This window comes from Lontra canadensis, unplaced genomic scaffold (assembly GCF_010015895.1).
Source record: "Lontra canadensis isolate GAN:19392208 unplaced genomic scaffold, GSC_riverotter_1.0 scaffold24, whole genome shotgun sequence".
Lineage (NCBI taxonomy): Eukaryota > Metazoa > Chordata > Mammalia > Carnivora > Mustelidae > Lontra > Lontra canadensis.
Window position 1 is genome coordinate 21,765,768 of NW_022631018.1, and position 24,128 is coordinate 21,789,895.

Genomic DNA, 24,128 nt, shown 5'->3' on the forward strand with positions numbered 1-24,128 from the left:
TAAGGGACTGATTCTCAGCTCCATAATGTAGTATCTAGGGGTTATGAATCTGAAATTCAAAACCCAAGCCAAGGATGGGAGCTAGGGTTGGAATCTCCCACCAAGCACATTAGCATTTTCCCAGTTACCCTGAGCACAAAGATGGAACGAAACTCAGCTTTTATTCTGTTTCCATTTCTTTATCCATAAAATGCTCCTCGTGGCCTGGCATAATGAAAATTTGTCCATTGCATTTAAGGAGAGTCTATACCCCACAGAGTAATTCACTGCATTGTCATTTAAACAATCAACAAGTGGTTAAAGAAGCAATCAAGAATTCCTAAAGCCTCTTCACATCTTTCCCGTAGGCAGAGCTCTGACCTCTGTCCAGCTGAGAGGATTAGACCCCTGAACTCAGCCTTACCTGATTAGACCTGATTAGACCCCTGAACTCAGCAGGCTCCGGTGACACCTTCCGGCTGAGCGCAAATTGATTCTAGAGTGACCAACTGCCCAGGCTTTCAGACGGCTTTCCCAGTTTCAACACTGAAAATCCTGCACCCTGGGAAACTCCTCAGTCCCACGTAGACCAGGATGGTTGGTGACCTACTTGGTTCCCTCCTTGGCCTAATCCCTTAGCAATCAATCCTTGTGTTTCTGCACTAACTTTGCTCATCTCCAGGCTCTGTTGTTAGCTCTCCAGCACCACTCATTGCCGTGAGCTGTGACTGCTTGTTTGCCCAACACTCAGATGTCTGCTCTGCCAGGGCAGGAGGCCCAGCTAGAGGGTCTGTACCCCCAGAAACAATGGCTGATGCACAGCAGGTGATCAGTATGTATCTGGTGAGTGAATTGTTTATTACAGAGTGCTGACTGCCTGTTGTACCCCCCACCTCTCCCTCTCAGATATCACAGTTTGTGCCCATGACCACATTAGCTGGCATCTGATCGGAATGAGTTCTGGGCCAGAGCTGTTCTCCATTCATTTCAACGGCCAGGTCTTGGAGCAGAATCATCATAAGATCTCGACTATCACCCTTGTCAGTGCTACATCCACTACTGCAAACATGACTATGAGCCCAGAGGGAAAGTGGATCATATCTTCTCTCATCCCAAGACATTTTCAAGGTAAGAAATTCTTCCAACAGTTTTGCTTGTGAGTATAGGATCTTCCCATCCCAAGCACGAATTCCCTCATTTTCCTTTGCCTTTTCAAGCCACCCATGCTCCAGACATAGTGCCTTCGTCCTGAGAACAGAATTTCATTGTTCTGCACTTAGACTTTAACACATTAGTTGGGATAGAGGAAGTGGAGGAATTGATAAAGATTTCCTAAAATGAGGCAAAAGCTGAAAAAGGGTCCACTTCCTCAAAAGGAGAAAAAGGGAAGGAAGTAAATACATACATAGAGTTATTCTTCTTTGGGCTATTTAGTATTCAGCTAAAGAAAAAACCTAAGTGCGAGAACAAATCAAACATCTGCAAATTTATGGAAGCACTAAGTTACAGAAAGCGCAAAAGATTGAACATGGAAAGATTATCTTTTATAACAAGGTGGACACAAATCCTGGCACAAAGAGGAGCCCAATGGACGTATGTTGAATAGAAAAAGCATAGTATTTAACTAGCTAAGGAGTGGACTTTAAGGAACATCAGTAAGTTTTGGTGGGAAAAAGAGTCAGCCCAGGCTGTTACACGGTATCTTGTAAACAAAATACCTAATTGTTCTATTACACATTGTTGCTTTAAAACCATTGGGAATACCCCTGAAACAAATAATACATTATATGTTAAGAATAAATAAATAAATGTGTAAATAAATAATAAATAAAACTGTTGGGAAGAGGGTCTGTGTAAACAGAGACCAAAATGTAAGTAAGTGATATCACTACAGGAAATAATTTTCTTACCAAAACAATGTATGTAAAAGCCAGACACACACGAAAGAGACACTTCAATGGGACCATTTTGTTTTCTGTTTGCACTGAGCAGTCAAAATTATATTCAAAGTCATGAAATTGTCACAATACCCTCGGTAGAGTCCCCAATAATAATAAAACAACAACAGCAAAACTAACATCATTGACATTAAGCAATATGTATATTAACTTGTTTAATTCTTAACAATGATTTTATACAGTATATGCTAGCATCATCTCCATTCTACAAATAAAGGGACAGATGATGGGAAAAATGAGAAATCAATAAGACTTAAGTCATAAGATTTTAAGGATCTGGAAATTACATTTTTTTTCCTCTGAAAGAAATGAAATCTTTTCATGTTTTTTCTTTAACCCATCTTTTCTTTCCTTTGCTTTTAATTCTTACTCCTTTCTCTACGGCACTGAAAGAGCTGCATACTAAAATGTTCAGAAGTTGTCTGAGCAGCACTTTTGCTGTAATTACTTAAATCTTCCACAAATTTATTTAAAAGATAGACATTTGGGTTGGCTGTAATTTCTTCTTTCAAATCCTTTCATTGCCTTTGTATTCTAATTCAGCTGGGATGCAGGCTCACATTGACATTAAAAACTGTGCGAAGAAAACCAGGAATCCTAAGAAACTAACTCGTGACCAGAGGCGGCACATGAAGAGGTGGGAATACTTCATTGCTGCGGAGGAAGTCATCTGGGACTATGCACCGGTAATACCAGTGAATATGGACAAGTGAGTTCTGGGGTTCTTACCACTATGTGAAGGTTCAGGGGTCTTAGAAGCATGGGGTGAAATGCCATGAGTTGACTGCTCTCAGGGGTATACATGCATTGGATTCAGCTCTTTTTGTCCAAATCAATCTAGAATGACTCTAAACTCCCCATGGGAACTCAGCAGCATGAGAGTATTAACAGTAGTAGTAGTAGTAGTAGTAGTGGTAACAATAATAGTAGTAATAGTAGCAGTAGCAGCAGCAGCAACAGCAGTAGTAGTAGTGGTAACAGTAGTAACAGTAGGAGTAGTAGTAGTAGTAACAGCAGCAGCAACTGTCTTACTAGTAATAGCGCTACCCACTTGTTGGATGCTTGCTATTGCCAAGCACCATGTGAAACATTTGCTATGAGTTTTACTTCAACTCTCCAAGTTAGAAACAGCTTTTATTTTATTTTGTAGATTAGAAAAGGTGTCAGAGAGAGTAAGAAATTTGGAAATTCAAATAATCTTAACACTTGAAAAATGCTCAAGTTCACTCACAATAAGAGAAGTGCAAATTAAACTCCACTGAGACATTATTTTCCACCTCGCAGACTCATAAGACCTGATGACATAATCTGTTGGCTAGGCTATAGGAGACAAGTGCTATCATACATTGTTGGTGGGACAATAATCTGATACAGCCAGTCAAGAGGACGATTTGACAATATGTATCATCATTACAAACGCACGTGCTCACAATGATAAATGCGTGTGTCCTCGGACCCAGCAATCATGCTCTGGGAATTTGCTATGTAGGTGTATCGTTCACATATGAAGTGACGTATGTACTGGATACTCACTGCTGCACTGTGAGTAGTGGCAATGGTTTGAAAACAACCTGAAATGTCCTTCAGTAGGAAATGAGTTTAACAAATTATGACACATCCATATGATGGACTACTATGCATCCGTTTTCAAAAAAGGACGTAAACACTCCCTATATACTACTATAAAAAATTCTCCAAGTTATGTTATTAGATTAACAGGTCAAGGGAGGTAAAAATGGCAGAAGAGGTCCCCTGCCCATATCCCTCCACAGCAAGAGTAATTTGACAGCTATCCACAAACAAAAGTACTTCTGTGACAGCTTTGGGATCCAGGTAGATTTGAGAAATTGCAAGACCTTCCTAACAGAAGCCAAGACCAAGGAAGGATATTTTGAGAAGGCACATCATGCTTAGATGGTAGATTCACTGATGATGCTCCCAGCTACAAACTTGGAAGCAACCTTGTCCCATTATGGACTCAGCTACTGCCCCACTTGACCTTGGTCTTGACACCAGCATCATTTGCCAAAGGACCCAGAAGTCATACCTGACCATGACCCTGAAGGGTGGCCTACAGACCTTGGATGGTGTATGGATCTTAAAGTGGCCCTGTAACAAGCTCCAGCCCTGGAATAGTCCTGCCAGCTCAGGGACTTTCAGGGAATCCCATCCATCCATGCCCCAGGAGGCTGGTCTGCAGACCTCAGTCCCACAGTAAATCTTGAAGCATCACTGTAACCCAGCTCCAGCTCTCCCAACTGCAGTCTTGCCCACCAAGGGATATACCCAATGACCTGATGGGAACCTTCTCAAGGACCAGATGGGAGCCACACCCATCAAAAAACCTAATAACAGCACTGCCATTTCCAGACTCCACTATAAACCTTGAAATAAGCCACTATCTCAGCACTAGTTCTACTGACCAAGGTCCTAGAGACAGTTGCATCTGCCCAGAGACTAGACAGGATCCATGCCCACCTGACCCTCTGGTAAAAGGCCCACTAACCACAGATGCCACTCTAGGTTCAGAAGCAGCCACATGACCTGGTTCCAGCTTCACTCAGCTGTGATCACAGAGGCAATCCCAGCAGCCCAGAGACTTGACAGGAGACGGTCTTTACCTGACAAAATCAGTCAGTAAAGACCAGAAGAAGGTGTTTACTCCTTCAAATGTACATGAATACAAGGCTACACGAATCACAAAAAAATCAGGCAAAAATGACACCATCAAAGGAAACTTAATAAAGCTCAAATAACCAATGTGAAAGAAATCGAGATCTACAAATTGTCTGACAAAAAATTCAAAACAATCATCTTAAGGAACTTCAGTGAGGGACAAGAGGACAGGTAGGCAAAGAAATGAAATCAGGGGGGCGCCTGGGTGGCTCAGTCGGTTAAAGCCTCTGCCTTCGGCTCAGGTCATGATCCCAGGGTCCTGGGATTGAGCCCCGCATCATCGGGCTCTCTGCTCAGCAGGGAGCCTGCTTCCCCTTCTCTCTCTGCCTGCCTCTCTGCCTACTTGTGGTCTCTGTCTGTCAAATAAATAAATAAAATCTTTAAAAAAAAAAGAAAGAAAGAAATGAAATCAGGAAAACAATGCATGAATAAAATAAGCATAACAAATAAATTAAAACCATAAAAAATAACCAAACAGAGAACCTGGAACTGAAGGGTATAATGACAGAATTTTAAAAATTCAATAGAGAACTTCAGTAGCAGACTTGATCATGCAGAAGAAAGATTCAGCAAACTCAAAAATAGGTAATTTAAAATTATTTAGTTATAGAGACAAAAAAGGGGGTGGAGAATGGAAAAGAATAAAGAAAGCTCACATGACTTATATTTACCATCAAATATATGCATTATGAAAGTCCCAAAAGGAGAATTAATTACCATATATGCATTATGAGAGTCCCAAAAGGAGAATTAATAAAGGGGCAGAAAGCTTATACAAAGATAATGACTACAAAGTTCCTGAATCTTGGGAGAGTTATAGACATATAGATTCATGAAGCTCAGAGGACTTCAAGCAAGATCTACCCAAAGATCATCCTGAGATACATGATAATCAAGTTATCCAAAGTCAAAGACAAAGAAAGAATCCTGAAATTAGCAATAGATAAGCAACTTGTCATATACAAGGGGACCCGCATAAGACTATCCACAGATTTCTCAGAAGAAATCTTACAGGGCAGGAGAGTATGGGATGATATACTCAAGGTGCTGCAAGGAAAAAAATAAAAAACCCTCTGCCAACAAAGAATAGTATACTACACTCAGCAAAGCTTTTCTTCAGAAGTGAAGAGATTTCTTCAGAAGTGAAGAGACATTCCAAGACAAAGAAAGGCTGAGGGAGCTCAACATCACTGGCCTGCCTTACAGTGCCAAAGAGAGTTCTTCAAGTTGAAATGAAAGGACACTAAGTAACAATATGAAAACATGAAAGTATAAAAGTTTCTGGAAAAGGTAAATATATAGTCTAATTCAGAATACTCTAGTACTGTAATGGTGGTATATAATGACTTTTAGTTTAAAAAAAGACTTTAAAATAAAAATCTAAAGGCAAAAGTATTAAAATAACAAGGCTAAAATACTTTGTTAATGGATATACAATATAAAAAGATGTAAAGTGTGACATCAATAGCACAAATTGGGAGGGAGTAGTAAAAGTGTAGATGTTTTTATACAATTGAATTTAAGTTGTCATCACCTTAAAGTAAGCTGTTAGAACTATGTTTTATGTGAGCCTCATAATAACCACAAAGCCAAAACTTCTACCTCTAGTAGATACACAAAATATAAAGGAATAAAAACATGCAAATACAAAAACATCAACAAATAACAAGGAAAATAGCAACAGAGGAAGGAAGGAACAAAAGAACTACAAAAAAGTCAAGACAACAAAATAGCAATAATAAGTCTTTACCTATTAATGCTTATTGTAAATATAAATGGATTAAATTCTCCGATCAAAAGATAATAGAGTAGCCAGATGGATAAAAAACTAACATCTAACAATATACTGTCTACAAGAGACTCACTTTAGCTTTAGGGCACATATGGGTTAAAAGTAAAGGGAGACGAACCATGAGAGACTGTGGATGCTGAGAAACAAACAGGGTTTTGGAGGGCGGGGGGTGTGGGAAGTTGGGTGAGCCCCGTGGTGGGTATCGTGGAGGGCACGTATTGCATGGAGCACGAGGTGTGCTGCATAAACAATGAATTCTGGAACACTGAAAAGAAATTTTAAAGAATAAATAAAAATCTTAAAAATAATAATACTTGATAAAACAAAGTAAAGGGATGAAAATTTTCCATGCAAATGGTAACTGAAGGAGGACAGGATTCGCTATACTTACATAAGACAAAATAGACTTTAAGTCAAACTGTCATAAGAGACAAGGTTACTATATAATAAAGAGGTTAATTTTTTAAGAATTTATAACAATTATAAGTACATATATCCCTAACATTGGACCACTTAAATATATGAAGTAGATATGAACAGAAGTGAATGGAGAAATAGACAACAACACAATAATAGTGGGAGATTTAAATACCTCACTTTAAGCAATAGGTAAATCATCCAGACATAAAATCAATAAGGAAATAGTGGAATTGAAGAACACTATAGACCAAGTGGACCTAATAGACATGTAGAGAACAATTCATCCAACAGCAACAAAATACATATTCTTCTCAAGTGCACATGAAATATTCTCTAGGATACATCATATATTAGGCCACAAAATAAGTCTTAACAAAATCATATCAAGTGTCTTTTCTGACCACAGTGGTATGAAACTAGAAATCAATAAAGAAAGAAAATTGGGAAATTCACAAATACTTGAATATTAAATACACTTTCAGGAATGGTAAAAAACTTATCTAATGGGAAATCAAAAAAATATCATGAGACAAGTGAAAATGAAAACACAACATACAAAAACTTTGGAATACAGCAAAAACAGTCGTGAGAGAAGTTTATAGAAATAAATGCCTATATTAGAAAACAAAGAAAGTTCTCAAATGAAAAACCTAACTTTGTACCTCAAGTTGCTGGGCAGGGAGAAGAGCAAATTAAACCCAAATTTAGCAGAAGGACTGAAATAAAGATTAGAGGAAAGATAAATGAGGTAGACCCTGGAAAAATAATAGAAAAGATCGCCATACCTCTGAAGCAAATAATACATTATATGTTAATTTAAAAAAAAGAAGGAAAGAAAAAAGATCAAAATAACCAAGAGCTAGTTTTTTGAAAAGATAAACCAAACTGACAAACCTTTAGCTAAACTAACCAAGGAAAGAGAAGATTCAAATAGTTAAAATTATAACTGAAAGAGGAGACATTACGATCGATATCACAGAAATGCAAAGGATCTTGAGAGACTACTATGAACAATGATATGCCAACAGATTGGATAGTCTAGAGTAAATGCATAATTTCCTAGAAATATACACACTATCAAGACTGAATCTTAAAGAAATAGAACATCTGAACAGAGTAGTAATAAGTAAGAAGATTGAATCATTAATTAGAAATCTCCAAATAAAGAAAAGTTCTGAATCACATGGCTTCCCAGATGAATTATATCAAACATTTAAAGAACTAACACGAATCCTCAAATTCTTCCAAAAATTGAAGAAGAGGGAGCACTTCCAAACTTATTTTACAAGCCATTCTCCTCACATCAAAGCAGATAAGGACAATACAAGAAAAGAAAATGAGAGCCCAATATCCTTGTTGAACACAGATGCAAAAATCCTCACCAAAATATTAGCAAACCAAATACACAGCACATTAAAATGATCATACACCATGATCAAGTGAGATTATCGCTGGGAAGCATAGATTTTTCACCATGCACAAATCAATAAATGTGATAAATGTGATATACCACATTAACAAATTGAAGGATAAAAGTCATAATAGCAACCCAGTTGACGCAGAAGAAACAACTGACAAAATTCAACATCTTTCCATGATAAAAATTCTCAACAAGTTAAGTATAGAAGAAATGTACCTCAATATAATAAAAGCCATATATGACAAACCCAAAGCTAACATCATATTCAAAGAAAGCTGTTTCTCTAAGACAGGAACAAGACAAGAGTCCCTACCATTTTTAGTCAACATAGTGGTAGAAATCCTAGCCAGAGCAATCAGGCAAGGAAAATAAATAAAAGACATCCAAATTGGTAAGGAAAATATAAAATTATCTCTCTTTGCAGATGATATGATTTAATGTATGGAAAAAAGTTAACATTCCACCAAAAATCTATTTGAACTAATAAAAGAATGCAGTAAGTTGCAGGATATGAAATCAACATATAAAAGTTAGCTGTACCTATTAAATTAATGACAATCTATCCAAAATAGAAATGAAGAAAACAATCCCATTTCAATAGAATTAAGAATAATAAAATGTTTAAGGAATAAATTTAACCAAGGAGGTGAAAGGTCTATACACCAAAAACTATAAGATATTGATGAAAGTAATTGAAGAGGAGACAACCAAATAGAAAGATATCCTATGTTAATGAATTGGAAGAACTAATTTTGTTAAAAGGTTCATATTAATCAAAGCAATCTACAGATTCAATACAATCCCTATCAAAATTCCAATGGCATTTTTCACAAAAATAGAAAAAACTATTCTAAAATTCATATAGAACCACAAAGGATCCTGAATAACCAAACAATCTTGAACAAGAAGAGCAAAGTTGAAGGCATCACACTTTTTATTTCAAATTCTATTACAAGGCTGTAGCAAACAGTATAATAATGGCATAAAAACAGACACTTAGACCAATGAAGACAAATAGAGAGCCCAGAAATATATAGTCAACTAATCTTGGACAAGAGCACTGAAAATACACAATGGGGGAAAAACAGTCTCTTCAATAATTAATGTTAGAAAAACTGGATATCCACAGGCAAAAGAATGAAATTGAACTCTTAGCTTAGAGCATATACACAAAAATTAACTCAAAATAAATTAAATATTTAAAGATAAGACCTGAAACCATAAAACTTCTATGAGAAAACATAGAAGGAAAGCCCTTTGACATGGGTCTTCCCAATGATTTTTTGGGTATAACACAAAAAGTGCAGACAACCAAAACAAAAATACACAAGTGGGTCGACATCAAACTAAAAATTTTCTGTATGCCAAAAAAAACCTCAAAAAACCAAAAAACAATAAAACAAAAAAGCGATCTATGGAATAAGAGAAAATATTTGGAAACCATATCTCTAATAAGGTGTTGAAACCTAAAATAAAAATAGATTAAAAATAAATAAAAAACTCAATGGCAAAAAAAAAAAAAATAATGGGGAAAGGCAGTGCTGACTCGCTGACTGGCTCAGTCAGAGACGCATGGGACTCTTGATCTTGGAGTTGTGAGTTCAAGCCTCATGCTGGGTGCAGAGATTAGTTAAAAATAAAATCTTAAAAAAATAATAAAATAATTTTTTTTAAATCAGCAAAGACATTTTTCCAAAGAAGACATACAATTGGAAAATAGATATATGAAAAGGTGTTCAACATCACTAGTCATTAGGGAAATACAAATCATATCCACAATGAGATTATCACCTTACACCTGTGAGGATGGCTACTACAAAAAAAGTGGTAACCAGGGTTGGTGAGGCTGTGAAGAAAATGGAACTTTGTACAGTGTTGGTGAGAATATAAATTGGTACGACCATTATGGAAAATAGTAATAAGGCTCCTCCAAAAATTAAAAATAGAAGTACTGTATGATCCAGCAATTCCACTTCTGAATTATATCCAAGGGAAATGAAGTCAATATCTTAAAGAGGTATCTGCATTCCATGTCCACGGCAGCATTATTCACAATGGCTAAGATATGGAAAAAACCTGAGCATCTGTTGATGGATGGATGGATAAAGAAAATATTATACACACGCAGGAATATTACTCAGCCTTAAAAAAGAAGAAAGCCTGCCATTGAAGACATCGTGGATGAGCCTGTAGAAGATCATGCTAAGACACATTCCAGACACAAAATGACAAATACTGCATGAAGTGATGAGAGTGTTAATTAGAGTTAACTGTGGTAATCACATATACACACACATAAGTCATCACGGTATACTTCTCAAATATACAGCTGTCAAAATCACCTCAAGGAAGCTGGGAAAATGCAAAAAAAAAGTCAAGGTCCTTTTCTTAAAGGGATGAAGGTATAAGAATATTTATATTTGCAAGTAACATTTCCATATTTATGCATAAAAATGCTCTGGAATGATACATATGAAATTAATGCAAGTGAATATCTAGAAAATACAGGGAAGGTCAGGGAGGTGGGGTTGATGGGAAAAAATATGTGAGAGCTTTCTTCTGTAATCAAAATCATTTGAATGTATTTTCTATTCAAAAAATTTGAGAAAAAGAGCAAAAAAGGAACTTGCTCAAGATTATATGATACTAATTGATGGAACTGAGTAAGATTCCAGGGTTCTGACAATAGTGTGTGCCTTTTATTGTGCAAAATATATGCAGAAAATGAGTAAATTCTATCACAGAACTTCTGTTTTTGCAAACTAAGGCAATAAAGAGGACCAAGAGGAAAAGTGGTTCTTGTTGCAGCCCCAAGTCTTGTATTGAGTCGCTACAGGAGATGAGTGGAGGTGGTTGCTTTTTAGTTGGCACTTGGATTGGATGGATGATAGGAGGGTGAGCCCAACAGCACAGAACTCTGACTAGTGAAGATAGTCAAAGCTTCCAGGGGTGGGGCATAACTTTTAGAGATCGAGAAATACCTGGGAAGTCAATAAAGTTACCATAAATTAAGTCATAACAAAGCCTTGAGAAAAATTCACAGTACATCCTCTCCTTTCTTTTGGATAGACATTTTCCCAGAGACATCTAAGGTCTTTATAGTGACCAGAGTGACAGGAAGTTCTAAGTAGCTGTTTCTAACCAGGCCTGCAACTTGGTCAGTATTGCAGGAGACAAAGGTTTCTGGTTTTCCAGCTAAAGAGCAGATATTGGGACTTTGCAAACCACATTATGAATTTATTTTTAGAAAACTAGCATTTTTAGCTAATCCAAGAGCAGAACTTCTAAATACAAGGAGTTTCAAAATCGTAAGGGGTCTTTACTTGAGCAGATGGTTTTAATTTTTCTAAAAATTCATTTCACTTTAAGAAAATACAGATCTCTGCACTTGGATAATTTCTCAAACCAAATTGGAAAACATTATAAGAAGGTTGTCTACAAACAGTATCAAGATGAATCTTTCACTAAACGTATGGAGAATGATAATATCAAAGAAGATGGGATCTTGGGCCCGATTATCAGAGCCCAGGTCAGAGACACACTCAAAGTAAGTAACAGAAATATAGAACCGTGGGAGAAATTAAATAGAAAAGACAGTTTATAAACACTGGTTCTTTGTATTAAAAAGAAAAATATGTCCATGTAGTTTTTAATTCAAATGCAACTTTAGTTTCTATGTAGTATTTGCTCTGATTTATAGCCTACCTCATAATACAAAGAATCTGAGACAACTTATCTAATTATAAAGGAATAAAACAAAGAGCCAATGTAATTGAGGTGAAGGATGATACGGGGACAAAGAAAATAAAGCCATGGATAAGTATACACATGCCATGTGCTGCTTTATTTTTTTTAATCTTTCTCACTTAATCTTTTTTTTATTCTTTTATTAACATAGAATGTATTATTTGTTTCAGGGGCACAGGTCTGTGATTCATCAGTCTTTTACAATTCACAGCACACCGTATGCTTCTATAAGGTTGCCTATAAATTTTGTCCAAAGTTTTCTAGCATCCAAGTAAAATATGTCAGGGCAAGATTCACAGAAGTCATAAACAAAACATAATTCCCCTTGATAGTGAAACCGGTTTCCCCCATGGATCCTTAAAAAGAGGACACTGTATAATACAGTGGGTAGAGTCCGTGATAGCATCCCTACAACTGGTTTAATAAATAAGTTGCTGGGGCGCCTGAGTGGCTCAGTCGGTTGAGCATCTGACTCTAGACTTTAGCTCAGGTCCTGATCTCAGGGTCCTGAGATGGAGCCCTGCCTCTGGCTACACGCTCCGCCGCGGTCTGCTCAAGATCCTCTCTCCCCCTCTGCCCCTCCTGCACCACATGTCCACTCTCTCTCTCTCTCAAATGCATAAATAAATCTTAAGTAAATGAATGAGTGAATCAGTACATAGCTTTGTAAAATAATGTTTGTCATTATAGATGAGAACAGAACAGTAAATCCAATTGAGTATAAACGAGTCACCATTGTGCTCTTGGTATGTAGTTCTCCCTTGGCTGGTCTCTGATGGGGGTAAATTTAGATGTGACTCAGAGCACTAAGTGTTCTTCAGACAGCTCTCCTTAAAAATGTGTCCCATCTGTGATCTCTGTCTGTCAAGTAAATAGATAGAATCTTTAAAAAAAAAAAAAAGTGTCCCATCATCGTGCTTTTGGTAGGAGCTGGGCAGCAGAGAAGTGAAGGTGGCAAACGTTGGCAAGGTTCTAGAATGCAGGTCGTCTACAGATTAAGGGGGATCCAGATGCTTAGGCAGCCAACCAACGGAAGGCGGGAGAAGGTTCTCGCTTGAAGATTAAGGAGCCTGGCTGGGACCCCTGCGTAGATACTGCTCCTCCCTTCACCCCTTTGTCCCCACACAAGGCATTTTTGTGCGGTTAAACTCACTAAAGACGAGAAAGCAGCCTTTCTCTGTTCTTCTCTCCCTTCCCTCATTTCTGAGCTCTCCCATCCTTTTTCTGTACTTTCTAGCAGGTGTGCCTGTACCTTGCTGGCCATCTGTGTGCCCCTCAGAAGAGGACACCAAGGACAGTGTCGCAGGGGATCTGACAGGCTGGAGGGCATCTCGGTGTAAAGAGAAGGAACAGAGCTGAAGGCGCATGTGGTCGAACCCAGAAGAGAGGGGAAGGGAACGGGGTCGACTAGGAAGAGTGATAGGCTGTGGGGAAAACGTCACTTCGAAGTGCAGATTCTCCTTGCATTTCCCCCTCTCCCCGGGGTGGAGCGGCCTGGAAGGTTCGCGCTGGTGACAGCAGAGGTTGCGGCCCAGGGCAAGCGCGCAGGCTCCTCCGGCGGGGCCGGGCGGCGCCGGCGCCCACGTCCCTTGTCGCGGCCGGACCGGGTCCCGGAATAATGGGTCTGGGTCGCCTTTGTAGATCGTGTTCAAGAACATGGCCAGCCGCGTCTACAGCATTTATCCGCACGGAGTGACCTTCTCTCCGCACGAAGACGAGGCCAACGCGTCCCTCAGTTCAGGTGTGGACGGGTCCGCCCGGGCAGCTGCGCGCCCGCCAGCCGCCGGCTCTCCCCGCCCGGCCCGGGCCCGGCGACACACCGCGTGCGGGCCGCGGCGGTGGCTCCCACACGGTGTCCCACACCCTGTTCACCCGGGACGCGGTCCCCCGGGGCCGCCACCCGCGGTGCCGCGGCCGCCTCTCCGGGGCGTCCGGCCGGGCTCTGCGGCTCCCGAGCGCGGGTCGGTTCTGGCGCGAGCTCACGGCTCGCGGTTCCGCCTGACGCTCTGAGAAGGAAACGGGCGGCCTCTGTCTCCTTCCAGGCAACGAGACCGGGGTGCGAGCCGTCCGACCAGGGGAAACGCACACTTACACGTGGAACATCCTGGAGTCCGACGAGCCCACGGAGCACGACGCGCAGTGCCTGACGAGGCCCTATTACAGTCACGTGGACGTCGCCAGGGACCTCGCGTCCGGGCTGGTGGGCCTGCTGCTCATTTGCAAGAGCCGGTCCCTCGATAAGCGAGGCGTGCAGGTATCCGGCCCGCGAGCCAAACGGGGCACGCCGGGAGCTCGCGCCGGCCGAACAGCCTCGGCGGCCTCGCGGAGTGACGGGGCTTCACTTCTAGAGAACCGAATACTGTTGCCCGCTCTGACGCAACGGGGCGACCTTTGTTCCTTTGCCGCTGCTGCTGTTTTGCTTGTCTACTTCCATCCAGATTCTCACTCTAGGAGGCAGTTCTGCAACGTGACACTGTATTTTGTTTCAGTTTGAAATTCCAGGTCTTCTGTATGTCATCAGCAAGCCACTTAGCCTCTCTTAATTTCTTCCTTTTATTAAATGGGTAATATCCTCCTAAAAAAATTTTTACAGGGTTGTTTTGGGGCTCAGCAAGATGCCACCTGGTAAAAGTGTAAAGCTCTCTACCAATCCTTGTTCTCTTTAGAGACCTGGACCAGGGAGAAATAAAAGAGAGAATTCTTTGGAGACATAAAATCTGGTGAAGTTGGACCCAGACAATGGTCCATCTCTAGTGAGACTAAATTATAGAGACAAAAGTGAATAAAGATACAGGTCTTCACTGGAAAATAATAGTCCCATATTATTGACTTAAAATTCCTGATCAGGCTAAGTTATAATCAAACAAGTTCATCCTAAGGCCTACACAATAAATAAATGCCTGGAAAAATCAGGAAGGGACCTTTGGAAGACCTTAATTTATTGAGCGAGGAAAGGAAACAGGTACAGAGAGGTAGAAAGCTTTCCTATTGCAACCTTCTGTTTTCTCCTTGCAACTATGAGGAGCATGTCTAGTCAGTCATCGGGGTGGAAAGGTGTCCACTCACAGAGATAAAACAGAATTACAGCTGCCATGAGGAGATAGAATTTTTCTATTAGGATGTTTTAGTCTCTGAATTTTCTGATCTACTCTGTTTGTCTTTGCATATTACCTTCAGCTCTAACAAAGGCTTTGTACAAAATGGGCTGTCATAAATGCCAGACTTTGTGGCTGCGATGGCCCCAAGACTGTGCCTCTTTGGTTTCCGAGAAGAATTCAGTGCTGTGGGTCCTCTACTGGGACGTTGATCACTGAACAGGGCACTTTTCCCCTCCAGAGGGCAGCAGACATCGAGCAGCAGGCCGTGTTTGCTGTGTTTGATGAGAACAAGAGCTGGTACATTGAGGACAACATCAACAAGTTCTGTGAAAATCCCGACAAGGTGAAACGTGATGACCCCAAGTTTTATGAATCAAACATCATGAGCAGTAAGTCCCATCACTGCTTTTGTCCATCCGTTTTTCCCTCCCATGCTTGGAGGACGACTGTGCGTGAAGGCAGAGGCATGGGTTAGAGTTCACTCACCACCCAGACATTTGGTGATGAAGTTACTGGGGAACACGAGAGCAGCCGTCCTACGACCAGAGGCCAAAAGCTTTTTCTCCTCAAGAAGTCTTCTTGGCCTCAAGCTCCAAATGTGCATGTGCGTTTACACACATGCTCTGGGCTCCTCCGCTCTGGAGGAACAGGGTGAGGGCGGGGTGTTGAGGCAGGGGCTCTAGGCCTTTGTCAGTGGTATGTGGGGTTTTAGACCACCTGCAAGCTGAACGGGCTCCGTGGCCAGAGCAGAAACAAGGTAAGTAATCCAAAGCCGGGTGGTCACATCAAACGGAGGCAAAATGCAGATGGGGAGCCAGAATCTTAAAAAGCCAATTCATGAAGAGGTTTGAAGTGAGAGGTAGGAAGTTCAGGACAGAAGGAATTCCCTGAGCCAAAGTTCTGGCATTTGCTGTGGTTTTCAATCCCGGCGCCTAGAGCCACTGCTGTGAGAAGTCAGAGAAATTGCACTGAGCCTGCTAAAAGCAAACTTTGCCACAGTGGTCAGGGTTCCCACCACTGTTCCTCAGGGTCAAGAGCCATTATGATCACTTTCTCTGATATGAATGATTGGAATTCTCAGAACAGGCAGGGATCCTGAAAATAATTCCAAACAGGGAGTTACTCAGCTTTCTTTGCATAATTTCACTTTTGGCAGTGAATCTGTCATAGTTTTAGGCTAATGTTATCCATTAGAAATTCTGCATGAGCCACAAATATAATTTTAAAATTTCTAGTAACCATATGAAAACCTAAAGTGAACTATATCCCAAATATTATCATTTCAACATATAACCGATATAAAAATGGATGAGATTGGCTTTCTTTATTTCGTACTAGGTCTCTGAAATCTGGTATGTATTTTACACTTAGAGCACATCTCAATCTAGATTATCCACATTTCAAGTGCTCAATAGCCACTTGGAGTCAGCGCCCACTGTATCAGACAGGACAGCTACAGACCATTTAGAAGAGCCTCCTGAATGAAATGCAAACAAAAAACATGTTATGTCATTAAGTGCTCCCTGGTGCCAGGTATCGCTTTAGTATCCGGGCCAGAGTGGTAGCACAGGCAGAGGTGGGCCCTGCCCTTATAGAAATCACACCTGTGATTTGGCACCATCCTTAGAACCTAAGTAAATAAAGATACTGCTTAAAGCTGTGTTCCTTTGAAAAATAATAAAAATGTGTGAACTCAATACTTGAATAAAAACTATAGATTATCTCAATGTTAAGAGGGTGTAATTAAAGCTGCAAAATGTGCTAAATCTGCCTGCCTGGGAGGGACACTATCTCTTACTCACTAACCAGTGTGTCAAGGTGAATTTCTTATATTATGCTTTTCTTTCAGGTAGACTCATTCTAGATAATATTGTAAGTTGAGGTTCAGACTATCTTTAAAAGCAGAATGTGGAAAACAGAGAATTTGATACACACTTGACAAATGAATGAGTAAGTCAACGGGAATGAAAGGCTTTGTCTTTCTCCTGATACTTCTCCCTTGGCTAACATAGGGAAAATAAGTTCTCATTTGGGAAGTCGGAGTTTGATGTAGTCACATGTTAGACAGGCTGGTGACGCTTATCGTAATCACTGCTTTGCTACAACCAAGTTAATATTGGGACATTAATCGAAGGTACAGTTCGACACACATCCTTTTGTTGGCGGAGGCTTGCATGTTAATGGAATTTCCTCTTTCAGCGATCAACGGCTATGTCCCTGAGAGTATACCCACACTCGGATTCTGCTTTGATGACACCGTCCAGTGGCACTTCTGCAGTGTAGGAACCCAGGATGACATTTTGACCATTCACTTCACTGGGCACTCATTCATCTATGGAAAGAGACATGAGGACACCTTGACCCTCTTCCCCATGCGTGGGGAATCTGTGACGGTCACCATGGATAATGTTGGTAAGAGCCTGGACACTCGGAGAGGAACCTCTGATCTATAAAGCTCTGCTATAGCTTCCCAAGCTACCACAGTTTCTCAGTTTATCTTTCTGATCCCCTACAGGCTTTCCTTTCATACTTCTCATGATTTCTCTTTGGGGAATTAATTACTTAAATGGGTCCAGTCCTTTCATGTGGGTTCCATTCATCCTTTTCTGCACTAAGTGAGAAGGAAAGACGCAACAGCAAAAAGATAAGGCGTGACTTTGAGGAGGAGGCATGAACATTCAGCCACAAAAGAGCATTCTTTGATCAAAATGGCCTTTTCCATTTCTAGGGCTAGCCACGCCACTGTGGGTTAGTTAGTAATCAGATACAGTACCTCGGAGGCTGGGGTTTGGAGCTCCTCGGATGTGCTTGGGGACTCAGTGTCTGTGTAACCTTGGACAAGTTCCTTGACCTCACTGAGCTTCCCGTATTCATCTCCAAAACACAATCACACTTTACAGGGTTGCTTTGACTGTGAATTGTCATATGTACTAAATGCCTAGCGCTCAGCAGACACTCTACAAGTGTAACTGTTGGAGACTCCCCGGGAAATCTGTACATCAGGAAATAATGCCATTTCAAAGAGATTCAAAATTGCCTTCAAACCACCTGAGTCATTCATTGCTTAGAAATACATCTTCCATCATCCTCCCCGTCGGTCCAATTTTCAAACGAGATGTGCAGCCAACAAGATGCTTATGATAGTTAAAGCCCACTTTATTTTTAACTTTTTTCTTTTTAAATATATTCTAAAACAGTGATTTTTAAACTATCTGTGCTAAGAGTTTTCTCCCTCACTGACCAGTACTTTCAGTCTATATTGTTATATGAGATAAGGGCACTGATCACATATCACATTGGGCGCATAGCAATGTCAATTTGCTGGACAGTTTCCTAAACACCTTACACCTAACTTCTCTTCTTATGTGACTACAGATGATCAACAGTTCTCAGATCAGTGGTGACCCACAGACCACACTTGTTAACCCCCACCTGAGGTTTGTTGAAAATTATCTGCCACAATGAATCCTAGGGTTTTTGTATCTTTTTCTGGGCTTAGAGCTGTTTTCTCTGTCTCTCTTCTATAGGAACTTGGATGTTAACGACAATAAATTCCAATCCAAGAAACAAAAACCTAAGGTTGAGATTCAGGGATGTTAAATGTATCCGGGATGATTACGAAGACTCATATGAGATTATCTACGGACCTTCCGCATCTACAGCCATGACTACACGGAAAATGCGTGATTCTTCAGAAAACAGGGGTGAAGAGGCTGCTGATGATGATGATTACCAGAACAGCCTGGCTTCGTGGCTGGGAATTAGGTCATTCAGAAATGCATCACTTAATCAGGAGGAAGAGGAGTTTAATCTTACTGCCCTAGCTCTGGAGAACAATTCTGAATTCATTCCTCCTGATACAGCTCTTAGTTCAAATTCTTCTTCCCTAAGTAACATTAGCAGGTTTACTGTCTATAACTTTGCAAAACCTCAGAAAACTCTTCCTCACCCAGCAGCCACCATGGCTGGTCCCTCTCTGGGACACATTGGCTTAGACAAGAACTCAGCTCTCAACCGTTCGACAGCAGAACATTCCAGCCCTTATTCTGAAGACTCTGTAGAGGATCCTCTACAGCCAGACATCACAGGGATAAGCCTACTTCCATTTGATGCAGAAGGATTCAGGGGTCAAGAACATGCTAAGCATAAGGGATCCAAGAAAGGAAGAGAGCACACAGCGAAGGACAGGTTCTCCCAAGTGGGATTTTCAGCACAAAAAACTGGGAGATACTTAAGCCAAGGCAATTCTTCTCCTTCCAAAATGGGATCCTGGGAAGACCTTCCCAGTGATCCATTACTCTTAAAACAAAAGAATCCATCCAAGATTGTGAATGGGAAGTGGCATGTGGTGTCTGAGAAAGGTAGTTATGAAATAGTTCCAGATGCTGATGAAGACATGGCTGTTGATAAGCTGCTGGACAGCCCCTGGAATTCCTCAAGGACTTGGGGAGAAAACATCCCTCTCATTAAAAAGCACAGAAAGCAGAGTGGCCACCCCAGATTTTCTGGAATTAGAAATAAATCTCTCCAAGTAAAACAGGACGGAGGAAACAGTGGATTGAAGAAAATCCCTTTTTTCATTAAAACACGAAAAAAGAAAAAAGAAGTGAAGTTTGCACACCATATTCCTCTATCTCCAAGGGGTTTCCACCCTCTAAGAGGAAAGGCCAATACCACATTTTCAGACAGGAGACTTGATCATTCATTGTTACTCCATAAATCTGATGAAACATCTTTCCCCACAGACCTCAATCAGACATTCCCCTCTGTGAATCTGAGCCTGTTAGCCTCACTTCCTGACCATAATCACAATACCCCAAATGACGCCAGTCAGACGAGCTCCCCTTCAGATCTTTATCAGACAATACCCCCAGAAGAATACTATCAGACATTTCCTATTCGAGAGTCTGATCAAATACACTCCACTACAGACTCTAGCCACACATCTCCTCCAGAGTCTGGCCAGATGCTCGACTATGACCTAAGAAAAAAGCCATTCTCTACTGACATTGATCAAATGTTCCCTCCTTTGGAATCTGAAGCCTGGCAGGCAACTCTCTCTGCAGGTCTCAGTCAACTAACCATTTCTCCGGATCTTGACCATACAACCTTTTCTCCAGACCTCAGCCAGACAACCCTGTCCCCAGACCTCAGCAAGACAACCCTTTCCCCAGACTTTGACCATACAACCTTTTCTCCAGACCTCAGCCAGACAACCTTTTCTCCAGACCTCAGCCAGACAACCTTTTCTCCAGACCTCAGCCAGACAAACCTGTCCCCAGACCTCAGCAAGACAACCCTTTCCCCAGACTTCGACCATACAACCTTTTCTCCAGAGCTCATCCAGACAACGTTTTCTCCAGACCTTGACCAGACAACATTTTCTCCAGACCTCAACCAGGCAACCTTTTCTCCAGACCTCGACCAGGCAACATTTTCTCCAGACCTTGACCAGACAACCTTTTCTCCAGACCCTGACCAGACAACCTTTTCTCCAGACCTCAGCCAGACAACACTTTACCCAGACCTTGACCAGACCAGCTTTTCTTCAGACCTCAGCCAGACAACACTTTCCCCAGACCTCAGCCAGACACCCTTTTCTCCAGACCTTGACCAGGAGACTCTCTCATCAGACATCAGCCAGACAACCCTTTTTCCAGACCTCGATCAGATGCCACTTTACCCAGACCTCAACCAGGCAACTCTCTCTCCAAACATTAGTCAAACAGCCCTTCCTCCTGATCTAGATACATCACTCCCTCCAGACCTTGATCAGACATCGTACACCTCTGAATCTACTCAGTCATTGCTTCTTCCAGAATTTGGTCAGACTTCCCCTCATCCAGACATTGGTCAGGTGCCATCTCCTACCCTAAATAACACTTTTATGCCAAGAGAGATTAACCCACCTGTCGTAATAGGCCTCAGTGCAAATGATGGAGATTATATTGAGATTATTCCAAGGCAGAAGGAAGAGAGCAGTGAAGAATACACTGCTGAAATTGATTTTGTGGCCTATGATGACCCTTACCAAACTGATACTAGGACAGACATTAACTCCTCCAGAAATCCTGACAGCATTGCAGCGTGGTACCTTCGCAGCAACAGTGGAAACAGAAAATATTATTACATTGCTGCTGAAGAAATATCCTGGGATTATTCAAAATTTGCTCAAAGGTTTGGCCAAATTTTCTCCTTGTATATTCTCATGTTTCCACTACTGCTAAAAAGATTGCTACAGTCCAAGGAAAAAATTCTGGGCAAATTATACTAAGTATAATTTAGGTCCCCTATTACAACTTGTCCTATACAATTTCCTTTGTCAATTCCAAGGTTAGCTCTCTACATTTGGTGACATTTGGACAATGCAAGAACAATCACTATAAGAAGTCTATGATAATCGATAGTTAAGGAAGCCCCTCCTCTCACCACACGTGTTCCTACCATGTTTCCTTGCCTGAGTGCAGAGCCCAACCTATCCATAGCTATCTGCTAATCAACATGATTTCACTGAAGTTGGCTTCACATCCAAATTTGTGATATAGAAATCTCCTTTTGCATTTGGTTACCAAAAAATACGTTAAAGTTGTTTACTGATCAATGTAAAGTATACAGCATCTTGGTGACATTTGATTCAAATTACGTGAGATTCCAGTAGCAGAGGCCGAGGATACAAGCCAGTTTAGAAACAAAAATTAAGTTTATATCTTCAACTGAGGCAGTCATTCAGTGATGATGTACCTTAATTTAAACTTGGGCTTTAATTTGGCTCATAGAATCACTCCTCTAATAACTCTTTAATGAGTGCTTATTCTCTCCTAAGCGTTGTGGTAAGTGCTGAGACTCTAAAAGAGAATATAAACGTACATGACTCCTGCCCTCATAGAACTTGTGTCTAGTTGGGCAGGTGGATATGAATTAAATGCTCCCATAAATAAGTGTAAAATATAACCAGCTAAGGACCAAGAAGGAAAGGAAGATACATGCTGATATGAGACTTGAGGAATCTGACCCCGAGGAAGTGGTTTTTGAGCTGAGATTGGAAGATGAGTAGAAGTAAACTAGGCAGGAAGTAGAAAGAGGAGAACATTCTAGACAGAAAGAAGGGCATGATGAGGACCTGTGGAAGCAGGAAGCCCTGAAACCTGTAGCTGGAGCTCAAGAAGAGGGTGAGTGGTAAGAAAGCGTTTGGCTAGCTCTGCAAAGGCCAGATGCCACTAGGTTTTATAGGCCATGGGAAGAATTTTGGTGTTTATCCAAAGAGCAAAACTAAAACTTGAAATTGAAAATTTGAACTTGAAATGAAATTTAAAACTTTAGAAGTTTTAAGCCATTCCTGGTTTCCTAGAATATATGAGCTCCTTTCCTGGACTCCGTTACTTTCATTTTTTAAATGAAGATGTTACACTGGATGGCCCCCAACATCCTCTTCAGATTTAACCTTTCAGGATTCTAGTCACTCTTCAACCACGGAGTTGAAGGAGTTCATGCAGTTTTGCGAGTGGCCTAAATACAACAGAGAGTTTCTAAGGGATCCATAGACGTTTCTAAGAGTTTTCAATTCAGTTCAGCTTAAGGATAAATGCCATAATGAGGTGGACTCTGTATTCTGGGATGACGATATAGAGAAAGAAGAGAGGGAGGGACAAGGGGCAAGGCTTAGCTGCAGATTCTCAGGGACACAGCATGGTGACCATGCTTGAACTGTCTAAATATAGTACAATATAGCTTTTCCAAAAGCTAATGGGTATAGTAAAAGCCAAAAGCCAAAGGGTAATCAGAGTAAGCAAGCACAGTGCATGGTATGGCTTACAGAAATTATTTCATTAATCTGGTGCTGGCATTTCCATATTAGAACTCAGTTAGTTTAAAACACATTTTTGGGGCACCTGGGTGGCTCAGTTGATTAAGCTTCCAACTCTTGATTTCAGCTCAGGTCATGATCTCAGGGTTGTGAGATTGAGCCCCACATTGGGCTCCATGTTGGATGTGGAGCCTGCTTAAGATTCTCTCTCTCCTTCTCCCTCTGCTCTTCCTACCCCCCCAATAAGAATAAAACGCATTTTCCCATGACTTTCTATTTAAATGTAGCACCCATTGCTATATGAGAATAAATAGTTTATCTAGGGATTTCGAAGAGAGGCTCTGAAGGAGTAAGACTTAGGGCCTTTCCAAAGTGCAAAGGGATGGAACCAGCTCCTTCAAAATCTTATATACCATTCCAGACATGCAAGCCATGTGTATGGCAGTCAAAGTTGCTTTGCTTGTCCCCATGTGTTCTGTGAAACTCTGTTACGCTTAGGGTCTGGAAGGATGGGGTCAGTAGGGTAAGAAGCGGGAAGGAAGACAGAATGGGATCCTCTGTTGGCGGCTCACAGTGTGTGACGAACGTGGTACACGACGGAGGAGTTTTGGCGAGTTTCCACAGGCCTGGGGCATGGAGGAGTCAGTGAGAGAATACGGTGTGCTCTGGCTGAGACTGGGCGAGTGAACTACACAAGGAATAACCTGATTTTTAAAAGGGAAATGAGAGAAAAATGGCTACTTTCAGACTATAAATCTCCCAGCCACCTAGTGGCTTTCACAGGAGTGACCGTTGACACCTGACAGCCCCAAGCCCTGGCTGCTTCTGATACTAAAATCTGCTAGATGAGTATGTGGTTATATTTGTTCATTCACTGATGTATTACATACAAATCTAACAAGTCCCCACTATGTGCTGGATAACTTGCTAGATACTAGAAATAAAAGAATGAGCAAATTAGGCATGATCCCTGACCTCATGGTGTTTTCACTCTAGTATTAGAGTCAGATTCTAATAGATAATCTCACAAGTAAATAACATATTAAAAAAAACAAAGAAACAAATAAATAAGATAACTTACTATATATACTAGAGAAATATAAGAGTACTACAGGAATATACTATATATGCTTAGCAATACTATAGAAACTTATGGAATCATATAGACAGATTTGACCTATAAAGGTTTATAGGAAGACTTACCTAAGAAATGATATGTGAGCTGGGATCTGGA

The 24,128-nt window shown here is 40.8% G+C and overlaps 1 protein-coding gene across 1 annotated transcript in view; it reads left to right on the forward strand.

Moving 5' to 3' along the window:
- Window positions 1–24,128, forward strand: part of F5 (coagulation factor V) — a 69,226-nt gene that overhangs the window by 28,180 nt on the left and 16,918 nt on the right. Inside the window, exons 6-13 of the mRNA XM_032863028.1 lie at window positions 886–1,107; window positions 2,481–2,646; window positions 11,615–11,792; window positions 13,634–13,733; window positions 14,035–14,246; window positions 15,329–15,479; window positions 17,290–17,502; window positions 18,618–21,267. Coding sequence (XP_032718919.1) covers window positions 886–1,107; window positions 2,481–2,646; window positions 11,615–11,792; window positions 13,634–13,733; window positions 14,035–14,246; window positions 15,329–15,479; window positions 17,290–17,502; window positions 18,618–21,267 — 3,892 coding nt within the window. The remainder of the gene's footprint in view (window positions 1–885; window positions 1,108–2,480; window positions 2,647–11,614; window positions 11,793–13,633; window positions 13,734–14,034; window positions 14,247–15,328; window positions 15,480–17,289; window positions 17,503–18,617; window positions 21,268–24,128) is intronic.